Here is a 20,052-nt window from a genome sequence, read left to right on the forward strand (position 1 = left end):
TACAAAGACAGCTATTTCGAAAATGTACTGTGATGGAATAACCACTTATGCCAAATTGTTAATATTATTTTGTTCGTATCGTACATTTTGACTGCATTTTTTCGTGCATCGGAGAGCACGTAAATGTCGGTCCTGCGCCTGATCTCTTTCCGGTCGTGTCGGATTGCCGTCCCATCGGGTTATGAGAGTGAAGGAATAGGGAGTGCACTTGTGTCTGTGCAAATGCTCGTGCACTATAATATGTCCTGCGCAGCTGGCTGATCTTCTATGAGAACAGCCGCCGTGGCCGAAATCGGCCGTGGACGACATTACATTTTGATTATCACATAGTCACTTACCAAAAGACTGCCGGAGCGACAAATTTATGTGACGAGAAATCTACATTGAAAAAGAGACTTACTGGGTCACTATTTCTGCAAATACTTACCTCATTAAAAAGTGTGCTACTGCTAATTCACTCATCAAACTGTCTAACACTTTAACAGAACGCGTATAAAGACATCAACATTACAAACGAGAAACAAACAATTGAATCAATGGTTTATTTACACCTTCTTTCATCTGCCATCTGGGTAGTGGGCAGTCTAAACAATTTGGAGTGGCACTGTAATGTATTTTAGACAGTGACTGTATGTCGACATCGCTCATATCAGTCAGTTACATTTTGATGTTAACAATAGGGTTTAGACTATATGACAATCTCATTATCAACAGCCGTTTTCAAACTCACAAGGCGCAGGCCTCTTGTGACACAGAGAAGGAATGAGCGTTAAACACCACGCTCGCTCAATGCACAGATTTTTAAAGTCCAGGTTTCCTCCAGATGTTTTCTTCAACTTTACACAGGTTTATATAGGTTAATACTCGTAAGTGTCATATCAAAAAGGGACATCATCCAAGTCGCTTTTAACTTTTGGACCCTAGAATATCTGCGAATTTTTGTATGAAGGTCCAACTTAATGACCCTGAAATTACCTGAAACTCACTAATCAATTTGATTGATACTTTGAAAAACATTCTGTTTACGTAATATATTCTGCCATTACCTTGAATTATACCTCTTGATAAAGAGGTCCCAACTTACTCTTAACAACTTGCGCAAGTTGGATACATGATTTTCAGACCTTGTTTTCCTTCATCTGTCATATCTTGAAGTAGTAGGTTAAGTAGACTCTCAGTACTTAAATAGGCATGTCTAGTCTTGTTTTATTAATACCTACCTACGTATGTGTTTTTTGTTCCAGTTCGTAGCTCATCCAAATGTACAGCAATTGTTAGGAGCGATATGGTACGAAGGCTTGCCTGGATTCAAGAGAAAAAATATTGTAGGACAATGTATACAGGTAAATACTTATTTTGTTACTGTTTTTTTAAGAAAGTAATGGACATATTTTTATCAGGTTCCATTGCACCAAAACGCAGAAAAAATACATAAAAATGAAAAATAATTATATAAAAAATATTATTCCATTCACATTCCATTCTTGCAGATATTAATTATTTTGTTTTCGTTGTTTTATTTATTTGATGTAACACCCGATATTTTATTTTATTCAACTCTTCATTTTCCATTCTGCTCTTAATGATCAGAAAAATATTAATATTTTTTGGAAAACTTAAAATATTTTTTTATAATATAATAATGCTGGATATGCCTCCTATATGTTGAAGGAATATATATCATACCAGCTTACTGTGTCCTGGTTTTAAAATTGTTTGACGACCTCGCCGGCGGTCACCATGCCGGACTGCCTAACTAATGGTTCGGTGTTCGGGTTCGATTCCCGGTACGGTCAACATTTGTGTGATGAGCATGTTTATTGGCTGTGGTGTGGGTGTTTAAATTATGTATTTATAAGTATATGTTATTCATCTGTGGTGTTAGTACCCATAACACAAGCTAATAAATAGCTTACCATGGGGTTGAACTACCGTGGTGTATTCAATTTTTGAATCTATACACTAATATTATAAAGAGATAGTAAGTTTGAAACCCCTGGTCGAATTTCAAAAATTCTTTCACTGATTCCTGGGTGCCATACCTAGACTGTATTTTATCCTGGTACGGGTAGTAAATCCCATGGGACGCGGGTGAAACCGCGGGGAAACGGCTAGTGTGTATACCTATATTTTTATTTTAGGTCCATAATTAAACGCATAACTTTGTTTTAGGTGGCTAAACTAGGAGTGATGTTCCCTGTATATTGTACGATATACATGTTGGCGCCCAACTCCGAGTACGGCCGGTTTATGAAGAAACCTTTCGTCAAGTTTATCTGTCATAGCTCTTCTTATATGCTGTTTCTTAGTAAGTATTAAGTATTCTGCTTTTTATCGTCATTCATCCTATCTAATATTATGAATGCGATAGTAGCTTTGTCTGTCTTTCTGTTGCGCTTTTACGCCAATATTCTGATCGGTTCAAAAAAGGCACAAAGATAGTCTTGACTATGAGCAAAACTCTAGGTACTTTTTTATCCGGGTGTGGGAAGTAGTAACACAGATGGAAACAAGGTTATAGGAGTATAATTTTACCTAGCGTGTTGAAACTGTCGTGGGAATTAGAGGAACACAACTTTACAGTTAAAGTAATAAAGTGATTAAGCTGCATGCAGAATTTGCAAGTCAAAGGTTGCCAAATTATACACCTCCTGACAGCTAGGAACATTTGAATTTCCTGCTTGTCTTAGGTGCAATGGTTATAAAAGTGACTTCCATACTATATTTTAAGTACATACCTTTAAAATTGCAAATGTACCAGTGTTCTTTAACTGCCTTCCGCTAGCAGTTTCACCCGCATCCCGTAAGAACTATCCAGATCTTGAAAATATGATATGGCAAAGACCATTAAGCAGTAATTGGTATCTTAGTTCCATTTTCACAATGGTATTTTTTTGTGGATAAAGCAAGACTTGGTACGCATTTCCGAGATTAATGTTGACACCTGGCTTTCCTTATCTTATAGGAAATAATACTTGTACCTACATTTAAAGCGAACATTTACGTTTACCTATTTATAGCCTTGAAAAAGACCATTACAGATCTTAATAGAGATATCAATGAAATTGCTTGGAATTGTGGGTATATTTTAATACCCACTAATCGTATTTTAGAGCTATTACTAAGACTTCGGATTCTGTTTGTCCGTCCGTCTGTCCACCAGACTGTATCTATGTACCATGATAGTTAGACAGTTGATTTTTACAGACAACTGATATATTTCTGTTAGCTCTAAAATACAAATACTGAATACGAAACTTCATCATTACAGCATAAGATGTTAAAATTACAACCAACCGTATATTTTTTTCAGCACTTCTCTCCCTAGCATCCCAAAGAGCAGACTACCTAGTTCTAGAATGGTCTGGTATCACCTGGTTGAAGGAGCTGGTGGAATACTGGAAGGAACATGAACGAGGATCACTGCCCAGCCTCATAGAGTTCGGCGTCATCATCTACATAGCAAGTAAATTTGCGTTTGTTGGCATGCTTTTCCATATTTATTATTGGTGTTTAATGATGCTTTGTATAATCCGCTGTCAGAGAATTACTAATACGATCAAAGTTTATCTACTTACATATATCAGTTATAACTATTGTGTTCCATTCTCTTTTACGTAAATAATAATTTTCAAATTAGCTTTCATAAAAATCGCTTTATATTTTAACTTCTCACGAATTTGCTGAAATGTTTTTGCATCATTTCGTCGTCTTAAAGTCAAAAACTCGGAAATATATTTTTGCCCATTTCTATACATACTCTTGAAAATTAATGTCCTTTTTACTTACGAGGTTTTCTTTTTTCGGCATCAATTTATTTGGCTTTGAACAAACAGTTTGTTCACTTGTGATCACTATCTTTTATTACTTTGCCATCATCTATTTATCCACTAGAAACTGACACTATCTTCCTTTCAGGTCTTATCTGGGCAGAAATAAGATCCTTATGGACAGGAGGTATAACGGAGTACATCAGTGATCTGTGGAATATAGTGGACTTCATCACGAATGCGTTTTACATCGCCTGGATAAGCTTACGGTTCTCATCTTGGTATATTGTCCAGGTATGTATGTGGTTTTAATGTAGTTTATGTAGCTTTGTCTCAAGAAAGCGATTTACTTGTGTAAATGTATTATGCACATTGTTTTTCTATTATTAGAGTTATATCCCGTTCTATATCCTTATCTTTTCGCTGAATTTTGGTGTCAAATAGATATGGAAAAATATTTCAAAGCTGACCTAACCTACTTTTTCGGTCTTATAGTCTTGTATGTGTTTAAATTGGCCACAAATACATATACCTATTTTTAATGAGAAGACAAAAGGAGCTTCAGGCTTCAACTCTATCTTCAGTTATACTTAGTGTCTTGTCTTTTCACTCATCTGTTTTTTTTTTTTTCAGCGTGACTACAATTCTGGAGTAGACCCCTGGTATCCTCGAGAAAGCTGGGATTCCTACGACCCCATGCTGCTCTCAGAAGGTGCCTTCGCAGCTGGCATGATCTTCTCCTTCCTGAAGCTAGTCCACATCTTCTCCATCAACCCGTACCTTGGACCTCTACAGGTGTCTCTAGGAAGAATGATATTGGATATCCTCAAATTCTTCTTCGTTTACATGTTGGTGCTTTTTGCTTTTGGATGCGGTAAGTTTAAATAAAATATCGGATAATTATTTATTAATTCTGAAAAAAACATAATCCTACTAATATTATAAATGCGAAAATCATTTATGCACTTAAAGTTGACACTAATATAGCTTATAAATATATCGGTAAAAACACATAAACCTCTTTTTACCTATTAGAAGAATCCCTCGGGTCTCAGGTCAAAGCAGGAGTGGAAGCTGGTTAAAGTTGTTTGGCAGTAATACAGCTTATATATCACAATTAACATATGGGCTACTTTTCTCTATGCGAGGAGGTATAGTTTCTCTGGGACTCATGGCAAATTACGAGTGGATGCTGATCAAGATGATTTGTTTTTCACAGGTTTAAATCAATTGATGTGGTACTACGCTGAGCTAGAAAAAAATAAATGTTATCATCACCCAAATGGGATGCCAGATTTTGATGGACAAGAACGAGCTTGCACTATATGGAGACGATACGCAAAGTAATTCACTTTTTTGTTAGTAGATATACTAAGTGGTCGGTACAGACGCAAACACTTCAAGCTTTCTTTAAGCGATTTTCAACTTTATGACCAAAGAATAAGGTTCAGTGTTGATTGGATTTTTTTGCAGATTAGAATGGCTTGATGTGATTTCGTCTATAGATACATTTTTGATTGACAACCCAAACAAAACTTCACTAAGACGACTTAATGCAACTCCCAAATCATCCCACCCACGATCGTTTTTTTCTTAATTTCCGTTGAATTGATACGTCAGTTAATCCCAATTGGTGATTGACTTAAATTCTGAAATGATCCCACACTTTTTTTATTTCCGTTGTACTGATTATTCAATCATTTTTGCAGTTTATTCGAAACATCTCAGTCTCTATTCTGGGCGTCTTTCGGCTTGGTAGACCTGACGACTTTCGAGCTGACCGGCATCAAGAGTTTCACCAGATTCTGGGCTCTCCTCACCTTCGGGTCCTACTCGGTGATCAATATCATCGTACTGCTGAATATGCTGATTGCTATGATGTCGAATTCTTATCAAATTATTTCGGTAAGTGATTGTGAAACCAATAGGACTAGCATGTTTTATACAATTTGGTGTCCTTTTTGATCTACTGTATTAAAAAAAATACTTAACATAAGCATATTGTTCTATAAATTGTATTTATTCCCAGTAGAAAACTAATAGACCAATCAAATCATTATGTGGTGGTCTGTGTCAACATTATACCTGCCTCGGTAAATTATTGTTATAGAAATGTGTTGAAACTATCTTTTTCCCTTTCAAGCCTAATACCTAATTTCTCAGGAACGAGCAGACACCGAGTGGAAGTTCGCTCGCAGCAACCTGTGGATGTCATATTTCGAGGATGGGGATACCGTCCCTCCCCCCTTCAACATCATCCCCACCCCCAAGCACTTCATGTGCTGGATCAAGCGCTGCTTCAATAATAGGGATCGAGGGTCTATTATTGTAAGATTTACTTTATCAATCAGTTTACATATTTAGGAATGTACACCTATGACAGAAATTAGAGAATTAGAACGCAAAATACAAAAGTACTGGTAATATGGAGAGGAACAAAATCTAGATACGTATCCCGCAACAGTTTAGTTATTGACAGCATAAATGAGAACAGCCGCAATGGCCGACCATCGGCTAAGAAGCCATGACTATGTCATAGTAAAGAAAATGACAAAACAGTAAACTGAGTTAATCCATTCTGGAACATTCTGGAATATTACCTACAATTATTGGTTATCCCAAACTTTCCGACAAAACGCTTTCCTTCTGAGTTAAATGATCACCTCATCATTTTCTAAAGCTAAGAAGAGAAAGTGCTTAACAATTAGATAGGCCGCACTTCAATATCTTAAATTCTAACACATCTCCCCAGAACAAATCCCGCGAGAAAGCCCGTCAAGAGCACGAAGCAGTCATGCGGGTCCTAGTCCGCCGGTACGTCACAGCAGAACAGAGAGCCAGAGACGAGACCGGAGTCACCGAGGACGATGTCATGGAGATCAGACAGGACATCTCGACGTTACGATACGAGCTTATTGATATACTGCATAATAATGGCATGAAGACGCCAAGGATTACTATGCAGGATGCTACGGGTGAGATTTTCTTGAGGCTTAAGTTAAAATTAAGATAAAGAGCTATTAAGCTCTCCATTGTAAAGAGAAAATCAGGTAATTGAGTAAGAACTCGCAGTCGTTCTGAACGGATGGTCTGCTGCATGGATGCAGAGACTCAGCTTAATCTACTACGAACATGTTAATAAGAAACCATTGTCTTTGTATCTGACCTGGGAGTGATTCAAAAAGTCCCGTGTATCAGTACTAAATAGAAAAGCAATTTTTGGGAAGGCCAGATAAATTACTTTTTCAATGTCATGAAAATTCTGCCTAGCCTTTACCCAACTATGTGGGGGTCGGACTTAGCTGAGTATCAGTGTTTTACAAGGAGCGACTGTCTATTTGGTTTTCTCAACCCACTTACCCGGCAACCCTACACCCCTCTAAGTAAGACTGGTTTAACTTTCTTCCATCAGACTTCTAATTCAATCTCGTTTGTTTCAGTTGCCGGCAAAAAAGGCAAAGTGATGGAGAGGCGGATTCTGAAAGACTTCCACATCGGAATAGTGGAGGGTATCATAAAAGACGTAATTTCTAAAGAGAACAAGCCTAAGGATGTGTTCAGTCAGATCGCTAAAGCTATCGTCAGGAGAGGTAGCACTGATAGGTAAGGAAATAATACAAAAACAGACTTAAGTAGTTTAACACTGGCTTCCATAAGGCTGTTCGCTATAAAAGGGAACTACTTCCCGCACCCAGATAAAAATTACCTGTTATGTTATTCTGACATACAAGTTAAGTATATTACTATTAAGTTTCATTAAAATCCACGATTTTTGTTTGCTTGAAAAGGGGAAACAACACCCTACCATGTATTATGTGAAAATCATATCATAAAATGGCCTAACAACGGTTTTACTCTGAAGTAAGGATTAGAATAATCCACCATTCATTTTGGCTAGAAGCGTCTCACACGAAAATAATTACTACTGGAAACATGAATGATGATTTGACGCCAAACCATGGCGTAAAAAAAAATTATAAAACTTGAAGTGAATATATTCTTCAACTCATATTCCATAATTTGTTTCAGCAAAAAACGTGACTGGAACGCCTTAGTGAGAACTAACACGGTGCGCAAGGATCCTATTGGCACGACTGCTGAGGCTGAGACCAAGAGGAGCCGGCAGTCTCTCCGAGCTCACATCCTGGACAACATGGCTAGCAGGACTATAGATCCACAGAAATTGTTAGGTATGTGTCAAGTTTTATTACTACAGCTTCTGCCAAGGGTTTCATTTATGTTTCGGGGAAACTCCTTCACGCATATGGATAATAAGAAGTTTTTATGTGATTCTGAAATATAAGCTGAACAGAAACAAACGTCAGTAGGTAGATCCATTCATTCTTTCCGTTAATAATTTAGAAGGATTTTAATCACTACTACTGCCAAGTCTAATCCATCCAGTACTTTTTGTGTTAAATAAACCGGCCAAGTGCGAGTCGGACTCGCGCACCGAGGGTTCCGTACAAATGTTGTATAGATAAAAAGTGAGTTTCGCGCCAACCGTTCAGTTTAGAACAATCATAGTTATGGTAATTTCGTGAGAGTCAAAATAGTTAATATTTTTTATTTTATAATATAACTAAAATAGTAGGCCAGAACCTTGTAAAAGTTATTTTATTGAAGTTATTTATATACAACATTTTATAGTCATCATTCAGAAATCTGATTGAAAATAACTAATTATGTCTTAAAGGTCATGGGGCATATCTTACCCGCTTTGTAAAAAGTGGCGGACATGAATCAAAGTAGTTTTAAATCGTGGAGAATGGTATGACGTTTCTTTGAATATAAATATTTTATTAAAATTCCATGAAGACGAATGTCCAGGATCGTTTGAAAAATATAAAAGACAAGCAGTTTCAGAGGATTGTACCTACAGGTTGCAATGCTAGTTTTTATTGTTAAAGACATTTCATAAAGAAGGAAGGTGCCAATCCGGATGACCCTGAGAAATCGAGGGCAACTCTTGAATATTGTAGGCACGCATCGAGTCATAACCAGACATGTGAGTGTATTTTTGAGGGTACTGGTATACAGTGAAGGTTTGGAGCTGATTTGATTATGGAGACTACAGAGAGTCAAGGGAACTCCCGAACGGTATGTTGCAACTTCCACGTGTTTGGGCTTATTTTATTCGTATTGGCGAAGACTTTCCACAAAGATAGGTTTCACTGCCATTGTGGGATCGACAGCTAAGATCAGATATAGTTATGGGAACTCCTTTACAATTTATAACGTAACCTTGTGTTGGAGCTTATTTTATTTTAGGTGATGAGAATTCACTACTAACTTGGGTCAACAAAGCAGCCATTGCAGGAATGGGATTTTTTTATTTTTTAGGGATTAATCACCTAAAGAGCCCCAGTTTCAGGTTTTTTTCGAAACCGCCTGACGACTTGTAGCTGTCGAATTGTAACAACGACTTCTAGAGAGTAGGATTCGGGGCTGCTGGCTTTACGTTTCTAGAGCCTTGACAAAAGTGTAATTCTGTCCCTTTCTTTGTTTTATAAAGTCGGCATTATTTTATTTTGTAGCATTTTACAAACAAATCCAACTTCAAACATATAAAAAAGCAACAAGAAACAAGAAAACAAAAGCAAGAAAGAAATTAAAAAGATGTTAGGTGCATCGGTCTAGAAGTCGGTGTCTAGAGGATGCATCTATATTTATTTCACCTTTCCGTTCTATTCCGTTCTATTAGGTACACCTTTTCACGCTTTAATTAGAAAGATTCTTTTAACTATGCATAGATTATGTAACCGTCGATTAACGCCAAAATATCTAATCACTTGATTATTGATTTTATACTGAAGGTGTATAATTTTGCCGGGGCTGCGGGTTGTTCGAAAGAGATACCGCGGCCCTGGTACATAAAAGGTCTATGACGGAACACGACGATTTTAGTCAGTAAGAGTCTGACACTCCCTCACCGCTGCTAACCCACAGCGGGAGGGGTCATTTGATGATTTTACGTCGCTAAAAAAAAAAAAAAAAGGTGTATAATTTAATAGAGTTATCATTTTATGCTTTATACTCACTATATGTTCTGTACACTGTTAATTTTTTCTTTCAGAATACAATCCTCAACTAGCTGGCGTGTCTCCTTGCACGAGGGTAGCATACGCGAAGTTCATGAGGAGCAAGATAAAATCCGACTTCACCGAACGAGAGAAGAAGGGAAGACGACTATCAGAGATCAGCTTAGAAGATGAGGTGTTTGACGCGCCGAAGAAGAGAGAGAGTTGTAGGAGATGCAGTGGTAAGTAAAGATGAGTTAGATATTTAACAAGAGTAGGTATTTATATAGTGAACAACAACTGTTATAAAGCACAAACAATTTTAAAGTTGTTTTTATTTAAAAAAAAACGGCCGTCTATACCTAGCGTAAATTAATACTAGGTGTAAATTGACCTTACAATGGATTTGCACCCACTGGCACTAACAAAACAAAAATGTTATAATTATGCTTTGTGTATTTGACATAACGTTCTAACAAAAAAATATATAAATTTTACAAATAAAACTAAAGTAACGTAGGCACAATCGCGTGCCCGTAGGCATACTATTCTAGTGCTAACAATGCCGTATTGAAACATTTTATTGTATTCAAATAAAGCCTTTTCAAAGCTACAAAATATTTCTATCGCCTTCCGGGTGGTATAAGATTTATTTACGTACGTGCAGTTTAGTTTTGAGCTTCTATGACAATTCAGTATTTTTTTAATTTGTTTTTTTTTTTTCTCCTATGCATGTTACTTCTTCTTCTTCTTAGCGTTTATCCCGTCTTGTGACGGGGTCCGCTTTCTGTATCTTCTTCTTCCACTTCGCTCTATCCTGGACATCTTCCTCTTCGAGTTCGCAGATTTCCATGTCTTTCTTTACGACACTCAACCACCGCAGTTTTGGCTTGCCTCTCTCTATTCATGTTACTGTAATAAAAAATACAACTCTCTTAAAAAAAAACGTAGAAATCTGCCGACAGGTACCTAACGGTTTCCACCTAACATTATGCCTATCAATATTACCTATAAATATATTTTTAACCAACCTCCATTATTTTCATTACCTGTTCCACATATATTATATTTTACATGTATTTGACTGATAATAATAACTCTATTGTTGTTTCTTGCTTAGCTCGTTCGTTCCGTAGCAGAACGCCGATCCCTGAAAATTCTGATGATGAGGGACTCAATGAAAACGAAATAGAAGTGGAAGCGGATGTTGAGGACAAAGGTAATTTATTAATTTTAAATAAAATATGGCTTCATGTACGAGGAAAGAAGGAAAAATCTCTTTTTTACCCAAAAAAAATATGCATGCAAGAATTCAGCTACAGAAAGCAATTTATTCAAACTTGGCTGCAAATCAGCACCTTTTTAACGTCAACATTTACAAAAGAAGGTCCCGAAACCTTTCACCACTTCCAATGTGTTTCTGCTGGGAACAAGAAATGGCGCAACAAACTCCTCAGGTCACTTACCTACCTATATCTATACTAATATTATAAATAGGAAAACTTTGTTTGTTTGGTTGTAATGGATAAGCTCGAAAACTACTGGACCGATTTTAAATATTCTTTCACCATTAGAAAGCTATATTATCTGCAAGTAACGTAAGCAATATTTTATCCCGGTGCAGGCAATAGCTCCCACGGGACGCGAGTGAAACCGCGGGAAAACGGCTAGTCACGTATATAAGACGACAACAACAGATAAAATACCCAATAAACAAAGTCATAATTTTTATTCGTTAAAAAAATTATTTACAGCTTGAACAGAACTGAATACAATTCGAGAATTGAGTTTCAAGAAAGCAGTGACTTACCGGTAAAATTTTAGCAACAAACACTTGTATTAAAACTAACTATAGGTACTAACAGAAATGCCTTGTTTTTCTGCTTAAATAAAACTAATTTTAATCTTTCACTAACTTTTTTAGATGCTTTTATAGGTCAAACTCGATAGACCTTGTTTAAAATTATTATAAACATTTGATAACCATATTATTTAAACAAATAATTAATTTCGAAGGCCGCGATACTCCTGACTGTTGAATGATAGCCTAATTTCGTATTCATTAAGTTATTGTTGCTTTTAATTAAAGGGATTGATGACCTTACGCTTAGTAAATAAGATGAACTTCCTGCCTTTTCAAGCAATTATATTATACCCATTATTTAGATAAAAATAGCAAATTCTTTCTGCTTCCCTAATTTGCCACTGTGTCGTTTAAAGTTTGGTATTGTACCAACTTACAAATTACTGTCGTTATACCTTAACAAATAAAAAAAACTTTAAATAAATAAATACCCCAAAGCCCTTTATTTTTCTAAATAACCTTTGTACTTATAATTTCAATTAACAACATATTGGAAATGGTAGCAACCAACTAAAGTCAACTTATCTTTAACAGGTTCAGAAGGTGGATCAGAACAAACACGTCCTCTGAAGTCTTCATCTCAAGAGCCATCAGAGCCCAGTACACCAGCCTTCGACCCTGCCGACGGCAGCCGCCTCCCCCCACCAACGGAATTCCAATCAACCGACCACGTCATCACCATCGAACCTGACACCCCCACCAGAACACTCTACATGACTGAGGAAGAAGATTCTAACCTTCAGAAACCTATTACTCCTACTCCTAGCATTCACTCTCAATCTGAGCAAATCCTATCAGCTGCCAGCTTAGAGGCTCAGTACAAACAAATGACATCAGAAGTTCCTGTCGTGGTGACGTCAGAACCTCCGACGGGAACGATGACGTCAGACCCTCCGACGGTAGTGGTGACGTCAGAGGTCAGTGAACCTGAGGTTTCGCCTCGAACGTCCTCAGTTCCTCCTAGGTCAGCAAGAGTTAGTCCAGCACCTTCGCCTAGTTACGGACGAGGTAGGGGCAAATCTAAAGCTACAGGAAAAGTGGTTTCTGGGTGGCTCTGAGTTTTTTTAAGACCCTTGGCCTGATTTTGGATTATGATGTCTAGTCATTTATGTGTGGCCTGAATTTTGAAGAGCAATGAACTTAGGGTCGTTACAAAAATAATACAAAAGTTTTATTTTCGAGAATAACTTTCAAGATATTAGAATAAACTATTGTTGTAAAAGACACGCCTAACTACCTAACCGATTGAAAAGTCAGTAAGATAAAGCTATATTACTTCTAAGTTCTATTTTAGATTGTATTTATTCGTGCATAACCCTCGAACAAAGCTAAGAATATTTTCGAAAATAAGATGAACTTTTTCATTTTTGTGCTAACCCTAATTCTTTGCTCTCAAGTGTATAACGAATCGACGTATTAGTGAGATATCTGTTATTAGAGCAATAACTAGTTTGTATCTAAATGTCCTTGCCGTCTTAGATCAGTCTGGGTCACAGGGCTAGACTAGAATCACTGCCACATATCATCTTTGTTACTTATCTATCGAACTAAGAAGATTTTTAATACTTTGTTCTGGAATTTGCTATGTGGGTTACAGACTAAACTAGTAATCTGTGACTAAACTATTTGTATCGAATCAAGTTTTAGTGCTAGATGATTCTCTAATATTATTTTGTCACACTTAAATCCTTCCTTTCTTAGGGGGCATTTAAACCAAAACGAGAGAATAGTCATTCGATCCCCATCTATCATATTTATATTTTAAGGAGAACCCAGCATCTGTTTACAAAAGGATTTGATAGGGTGACAATGCCAAAATACCACGAAAAATCTTTCTATATTCAATTGGTAAATGCATCCAAAGTAAGATGACCTCTTTCTTATTTTTTTTCATATCTTTAAAAGATGCCGTCCATCTGACCGTCTAGAAAACCAAAGTGCCTTCGTCCTATACTTAAATTACGACTAGCTTGTGACCCAGAAATATAGTCTACACTTAGGTATTTAAAAAATTATGATAAATTAGATACCACTTCATGTTTTCATATAGGTTTTCATCCGACAGAACTAATTTTTTCTTTACAAAATTTTTAATGCTGTATTTTGTCGAATGTCTCCTTCTAAAAAGGTTTAAATTCACGTATTTTAGAGACCTTGATAAATTCACAATAGTTGGTGTTAGAGTTAGCCAAAATACCTCTAGTTTTCTGTCACTTTTACATCATGAATTTGACTTTGAAATAAAGTGCGTGGGTCATTTTACATACTTTTGCTATTTATCTGAATTTTGGCTTCAACTGCAGAAGTTATATTTAATTTTCTATCTACATAGAAATTATTGAAGAAAAGGGATCTATAAGAGTTATAAACTTCCGAACAACTTCTTTCATAAAGTATACCCTTTTTGTTAACTCCTAAGAGTGACTTATTAATAAATGCAAAAGAATGAACGTTTTAAGTTTAATTTCTATTGTCTACTGTTAATGCCATTGTTTTTCGTAGAGTATTGTATTTTTCAATAGAATTAGGTTATTTCCGTTGATCCAATACGTAACTGTTATGATGTTAGAATGGTTGGTAAACGATGTATTTTATATAGAAACAGATATTGTAGGTATTAATGCTGAAACAAAATAATTTGATGTCACCATAAACCAAAATAAACAATTTGACTATTTGAGGATTAATTTGTCCGATAAAGATCGTTGTTATAAAATTATGTGAAAGATTACTGATACTGGCCATATTTTTTTACGTTTCATATCCATAGCTGTTATGTTTTATATTTTAATTACAATACACAATTGCAACGAACGATACACTAACGCAAGCACACAAATTCTGTAACAACATGCCTTTACAGGACCAACATGTACTGTAGTTTGTTGACTTAGTCTTAAGCGTATGGTTAATAAAGAAAATAAAACCTTTGGTTTACGTTTGTGACTATTTAATTAAACACCACCCTTTGTAGGTACCAAGGCTGGCTTCATACGAACCATGTGAAAGGATGCGTGGACGGTAGTAAGTATAGGCATAGTGTACTATCGTTGTCCGTATAATCTGCAGTTTTAATAAATACATTGAAATAGAGAAGCCTCTTTATCAAAACTTAACATAGTGAATATGTGAGACAAAATGAATGAGCTATTTAATTGCTAGGGTATTTTCAGAAAATATTTTTTCAGTTTATTTACTCTTATTGATTATTTAAAAATATCGCTGCACCATATGCGATAAACGCATAATTCAAACTGAAAATGTGGGCAATTTTAATAACAAGCCCTAGTCAATTTCTGGTAGGTTATCTTCCTAGTCTGTACTGCCCCAGTAGGAAGCCACCTTTATCAAAACAGGTAAAAGATCCAATGAATTCGTGTACGAATTTATGTGGTGGCCCAGTGGGAGAATTCATTTGCTTTGGGACTGGGGAGTTAATATCAACGTAGGTAAGGTATTTTTGTACCAGAACTATTCAGTAGGTATATTATGTTATACGGAATAATGATAAATAAGTAACACCTTATTAGATACGGGATTTGACTTGCATATTGTATGACTTTACAAAGTGTAGGTCCCCACTAGCTAGCTAGATAATTAGCTGTTACCTTACCTACATTTGCAAACACACATACCTAATGGTAAACATTTTTTACAAGAGAGAAGTTCGCAGTTCCAAACAAAAACTCGTTGTCACAGCCTTTTCATGGTCCCACTGCTGGGCACAGGACTTGGATTGGAAGGATTGAGCGTCAATCACCAGACTTGCTCAATTATGGTCGGTAATTTCAGACTATAGTCCAGGTTTCCTCGAGATATTTTCCTACACCTTTTCATAGGCCATTGGTATCCAAGATATACTCGTACTTAGAAAGTACATAGATACAAACTTAGAAAAGTTGCAAGTACGAATACTTGTCTGACCTGGAATCGAACACATTATGAACACACACATGAGAGGTTGGTATTTTACCCACTAGGCCACCACGACTTTTTTTACAAAAGCTCATGTTTATTAAAACTCTTGACGCCTGAAGATTTATGGAAATTAAGAGGACCCGTGACGATGACGGTAAAATTACAGTCTCTACTCGGAATAAATAAAACAAAAAGACTGGCAAAATGTTAATTTTCATAGGTATAATAATTTCATACAAAATTTTCGTAAGTATATTTTCTTCTCCAATCCTTTATACGAATTACTTATTAATAATGAGCGCTATTAAATGTAAACAAGCAATCTAATATACGGCGGAATATCGTGTTAGAAAAGGTTTTTTGTGAAAAATCTTTCGTATTATCAGTTTTCTCTTCATTTAGACAAGACTACTTTGAAGATAAGTTTATATCGTATTGGTATTATTACATTTTGATGAATCTTAGAACTAGGATAGCTACTTTCGCAGGTAAAAATTTTATCCTGATTCTCTGACACGAAACTATATTTAATTACCAATTTGGACCAGTAATAAAGAACAAAAAATCAAACGAACAAAAAAGTAACAAATACCAAATCTTTATTTAAAAATAATAAAGCATACATAATAAAGAAACGATAAAACAAATCAAAGAATAAAGTGATTTAATTAATTATATTAAAAAAATAAACTAACAAATGATTGATAATGAAATAACAAAAGACAAACAAAATAAAAAAAGGCGTGAAAAAAATACACATTTATATTTAGAATAAAGAATGGAGATTCAAGTAACCAAATCAATAAAGAATCGTATAACAGACGGGACTACCGCGGTCTATCAGACATTCATATTAGTCATGAATTTGACGCTCTGAAACTACACGCGAGCTCTCGCTGAAAATATACGAGTAACTATTGATTGTGGTAAACTTGAGGAAAAATTACCGAAAGAAAAGGTGTCATATTTTCATAGGTGGCAATTTTAGGAAAAAAAACTCATAGGGTTACATTTTAATGAACATCAAAAAAAAAGTTGATATTGATAAAAAAAATTGATCACCACAAACAAATTAAAATAAAAAATATTAATTCTGCAGTAAAGAAAAATTAAATTAAATTAAAATGTTGCAAGCAAAAAAAATATCGGTAAGTTTTTTTTAAAAGTTTTTTTCGGACGTCACAATAGCTTACTTCATTCACTTTCCAACCAAACCTAGCTGCACGTAAAGACTGAAAATATTTATTTAAGTATTTTTATCTTAAGCAGAAATAGGGACATAAAGAAATGATCTTTAGGTATGTGGTATTAACTCATTTAATTTAGTAAGATCCATTGAAATCCAAAACGAAAACAAAAGTAAAAGTTCTAAAATCATAAAAATGAGATTTAATTCTACCAAGCGAATCTAGAGAAATATTTTTTGTTCTAAAATGTTTACCTATACGTACGTAATTTGAAACAGGACACATTTAAGTTTTTACCTAATACGTCGTTTTCTAAGCATTAGCGACATTAAATATTTTCTTAATAAATCCATAGGTATAATTTATTTGATAGAAACAGGTACAAAATAAATTAAATGAGTTAACACGACATGTAAGAAAATACAATGGAAACATCTAAAGCCAGCCAGTCTTCTGCTGTCTCTTAATAGTTTTGATCTCATCCAGTTTCTTCGCGGGACGTAGTGGTTCAGGAGATGATGGTGGAATTAGCTGTTCCGTGCTCGAAGTTGAAGTCAGCCGCTTTGGAGGAGATGGGGGTGATGGCTGAAGAAATATCGTAGGTATAAATTTTACAATTGGTAAAATTATAATAAATGGTTTTAGATATCTAGTTGAAAAACATATAGTATAAAGATCCATTCTCGATTAAAAAATACAGGGTGGCCCATCCATAGGCGTCCAAAAGAAAAATTTAGAAGCTCTATGCTGTGGGGTATCCGAATCACCCCCATGTATGTTCAGCGATTTTTTGTAGTTTAGGAGCTAGAATTGTTTTGATTTTTTTCCGTAATTTTCATTTCAACATTGTTTTTCCTATTTTACCTTTTTCTCCTAACGTTTACAGATATTTTTTTTTTTGTAATTAATCATCATGAGAATAGCTAACACCTGAAAAAAGCAGTTTGGCTAAACATTCTAGAACTTATGTACATAAAATTTTACCTGAAGTTCAAAATTACTGTTCCATAAATGTTATACCAGCCAAAAATGTTAAGGGCTTAAAAAAATAATAAGGGGTTTCTAAGCAGGTTTCTAATTTTGAACTTCAGATAAAATTTTATTTAAGTTCTAGAATGTTTAGCCAAACTGCTTTTTTCAGGTGTTAGCTACTATCATGATGATTAATTACACAAAAAAAACACCTGTAAACGTTAGGAAAAAAATATAAAATAGAAAATACAATGTTGAAATGAAAATTACGGAAAAAAATTAAAAACAATTCTAGCTCCTAAACTACAAAAAATCGCTGAACATACATGGGGGTGATTCGGATACCCCACAGCATAGAGCTTCTAAATTTTTCTTTTGGACGCCTATGGATGGGCCACCCTGTATATATATAGAAGGAGACTGGTAAATAGTGACCGATACTTGAACACACTTCACTCATGATTAATTACCAGTCACCTTATATAACCTTGTTTGTGATGTATTATTTCTTTACATACTAGGTAGTATGAAACTTGAAAATTGCATCATAAAAAACGAATTACACCTATATACCTACATCCGCATATAAAATTAAACACATTACACTTTTTGCATAAATCCGGCACCATAGACTCTGTGTGATACCATCTTATAATTATCAAAACTTCATGCTGTGAATTTTCATTATTAAAGCAATATTGAATAACCTGAAATAGGTCACTCAATAAACAGCTTTGAGGCTGTCAGTTATTTACTTAATAAATAACAACAAAACTTCATAGTTTTCTAAGAAAACAGAAATTATTTGTAACCGAAAATTTTCTTAACTATCATTAGGGAATAGATTCAAATATACAACTGTTCGGGTAGGAGGCAGTTACCTAAATATTGTTCATAAGTCACAAATTAATTGAGCTGCCATTTAACTTCCTCATCATCATCAGCCTTTTCTATCGTCCCACTGCTGGGCTGCGGACTCCTCTCACACGGAGAAGGATTGAGCATTAATCACCACGCTTGCTAAAGATGTCAAACTTTAAAGTCCAGGTTTCCTCGAGATGTTTTCCTTCATCTTTGCTCAATCACTGGTGTCTTTTATGACCCCTCCTGCTGTGGGTTCAGCGTGAGGGAGTGTTAGACTCTTACTGACCTAAAACCTATAATGTTCCTTCTTAAGCTCTTTATGTAACAGTGCCGCGGTAACTCTTTCGAACAATCCCGCAATCCCAGCAGGCCTTGGCTAGTCACTGATGTCTAAGATATATTTTGATATTATTTAGGTACATGAAACAGTAGTTTATGTTAGTGATTATATGTTAGTTATATCTACTTTTCTTTTTTGCACAGTCTATCTGTATCAATTTTTTATTCCAACTCTCCCATAACAGGTCTGCTGGAAGAGATTTCTTATGAAATAAGCTGTGCCTTTGTACAATCTTTTCTATTTTTCTTCTTGTTTGTGTTCTTTGTGTAACTCTGTTCATAAATTGTTATAAATAAAACATAATACTCACATCAACCTTAGCAGAAGTGGAAGGTTGTGGAGACGGTGTCCTCGGCGGTGGTGGGGCTACCTTCGGAGGTGACGGCGGCTTGGCGGCAGTCTTAGGAGGTGACGGCGGCTTGGCGGCGGCCTTAGGAGGTGACGGCGGCTTTGCCTCGGGGGGTGACGGAGTGTGAACGGGCGGGGTGCTGGGTGTCACCTCCATTGTGGGTGCTTGTGGAGCCTTGTGGAGAAGAGTAATGTTGTTGATAGTAGTGTAAAAAGGTAAATAGTGTACTGTTTCGTTCTTGAAAAAGGTCATGTGTTTGATAAACGGATTGCAAAAACTTTCGATGTTTTAAGTTCTGTAGCTCAAATAAATTGACTATGGAAATGAAGACGTTAACATGTAATGTTTCTGTTCAAGAATATAAAGAAGAATATAGAGGATCTCCTGTTTTTACTGAACAAACTAATAAATGAGTGTTTGTCAAGAAAAAAAAATAAAAAACATACTTTGAGAATCTGGTCCGAGTGGAGGTGTACAGTTTCAGAATCTTTATACAGATTCCTATGTTCCTAAAATTGTTTGCATATTACCTTAGGCTTAACAGGCGGCGGTGGGGGTGGTATGGCTCCTTCGGAAGGCTTGATCTCAGGAGCCACGGGTCTGGCTACAGCGATAGCTTCAACAGGCTTGGTGTCAGTTTCTTCAGGTTTATCAGATGCCTGCGATAGATTAATTGTAATTTCCATAGAAAGATAATAAGCCTTTGTTTTTACTTAAACAATATGAAGAAGTATGTTGCTTGTCTAACCTCATTGAAGCCGACATAAG

General features: G+C 35.7%; 2 protein-coding genes across 2 annotated transcripts in view; one reads left to right on the forward strand and one right to left on the reverse strand.

Moving 5' to 3' along the window:
• Window positions 1–14,591, forward strand: part of LOC124635863 (transient receptor potential protein) — a 38,881-nt gene extending 24,290 nt beyond the window's left edge. The window contains exons 9-22 of the mRNA XM_047171811.1: window positions 1,245–1,343; window positions 2,173–2,308; window positions 3,314–3,466; window positions 3,919–4,064; window positions 4,404–4,644; window positions 4,990–5,113; window positions 5,480–5,675; window positions 5,934–6,098; window positions 6,523–6,745; window positions 7,211–7,373; window positions 7,800–7,960; window positions 9,847–10,032; window positions 10,911–11,009; window positions 12,189–14,591. Of these exons, the coding sequence (XP_047027767.1) occupies window positions 1,245–1,343; window positions 2,173–2,308; window positions 3,314–3,466; window positions 3,919–4,064; window positions 4,404–4,644; window positions 4,990–5,113; window positions 5,480–5,675; window positions 5,934–6,098; window positions 6,523–6,745; window positions 7,211–7,373; window positions 7,800–7,960; window positions 9,847–10,032; window positions 10,911–11,009; window positions 12,189–12,712 (2,616 nt within the window). The 3' untranslated portion in view covers window positions 12,713–14,591. The remainder of the gene's footprint in view (window positions 1–1,244; window positions 1,344–2,172; window positions 2,309–3,313; window positions 3,467–3,918; window positions 4,065–4,403; window positions 4,645–4,989; window positions 5,114–5,479; window positions 5,676–5,933; window positions 6,099–6,522; window positions 6,746–7,210; window positions 7,374–7,799; window positions 7,961–9,846; window positions 10,033–10,910; window positions 11,010–12,188) is intronic.
• Window positions 14,592–16,220: 1,629 nt separating this feature from the next.
• Window positions 16,221–20,052, reverse strand: part of LOC124635700 (transient-receptor-potential-like protein) — a 31,811-nt gene continuing 27,979 nt past the window's right edge. The window contains exons 21-23 of the mRNA XM_047171650.1: window positions 19,815–19,943; window positions 19,246–19,458; window positions 16,221–17,344 (exon numbers count right to left, since the gene is read on the reverse strand). Coding sequence (XP_047027606.1) covers window positions 17,195–17,344; window positions 19,246–19,458; window positions 19,815–19,943 — 492 coding nt within the window. The 3' untranslated portion in view covers window positions 16,221–17,194. The remainder of the gene's footprint in view (window positions 17,345–19,245; window positions 19,459–19,814; window positions 19,944–20,052) is intronic.

Source organism: Helicoverpa zea, chromosome 13 (assembly GCF_022581195.2).
Source record: "Helicoverpa zea isolate HzStark_Cry1AcR chromosome 13, ilHelZeax1.1, whole genome shotgun sequence".
Classification (NCBI taxonomy): domain Eukaryota; kingdom Metazoa; phylum Arthropoda; class Insecta; order Lepidoptera; family Noctuidae; genus Helicoverpa; species Helicoverpa zea.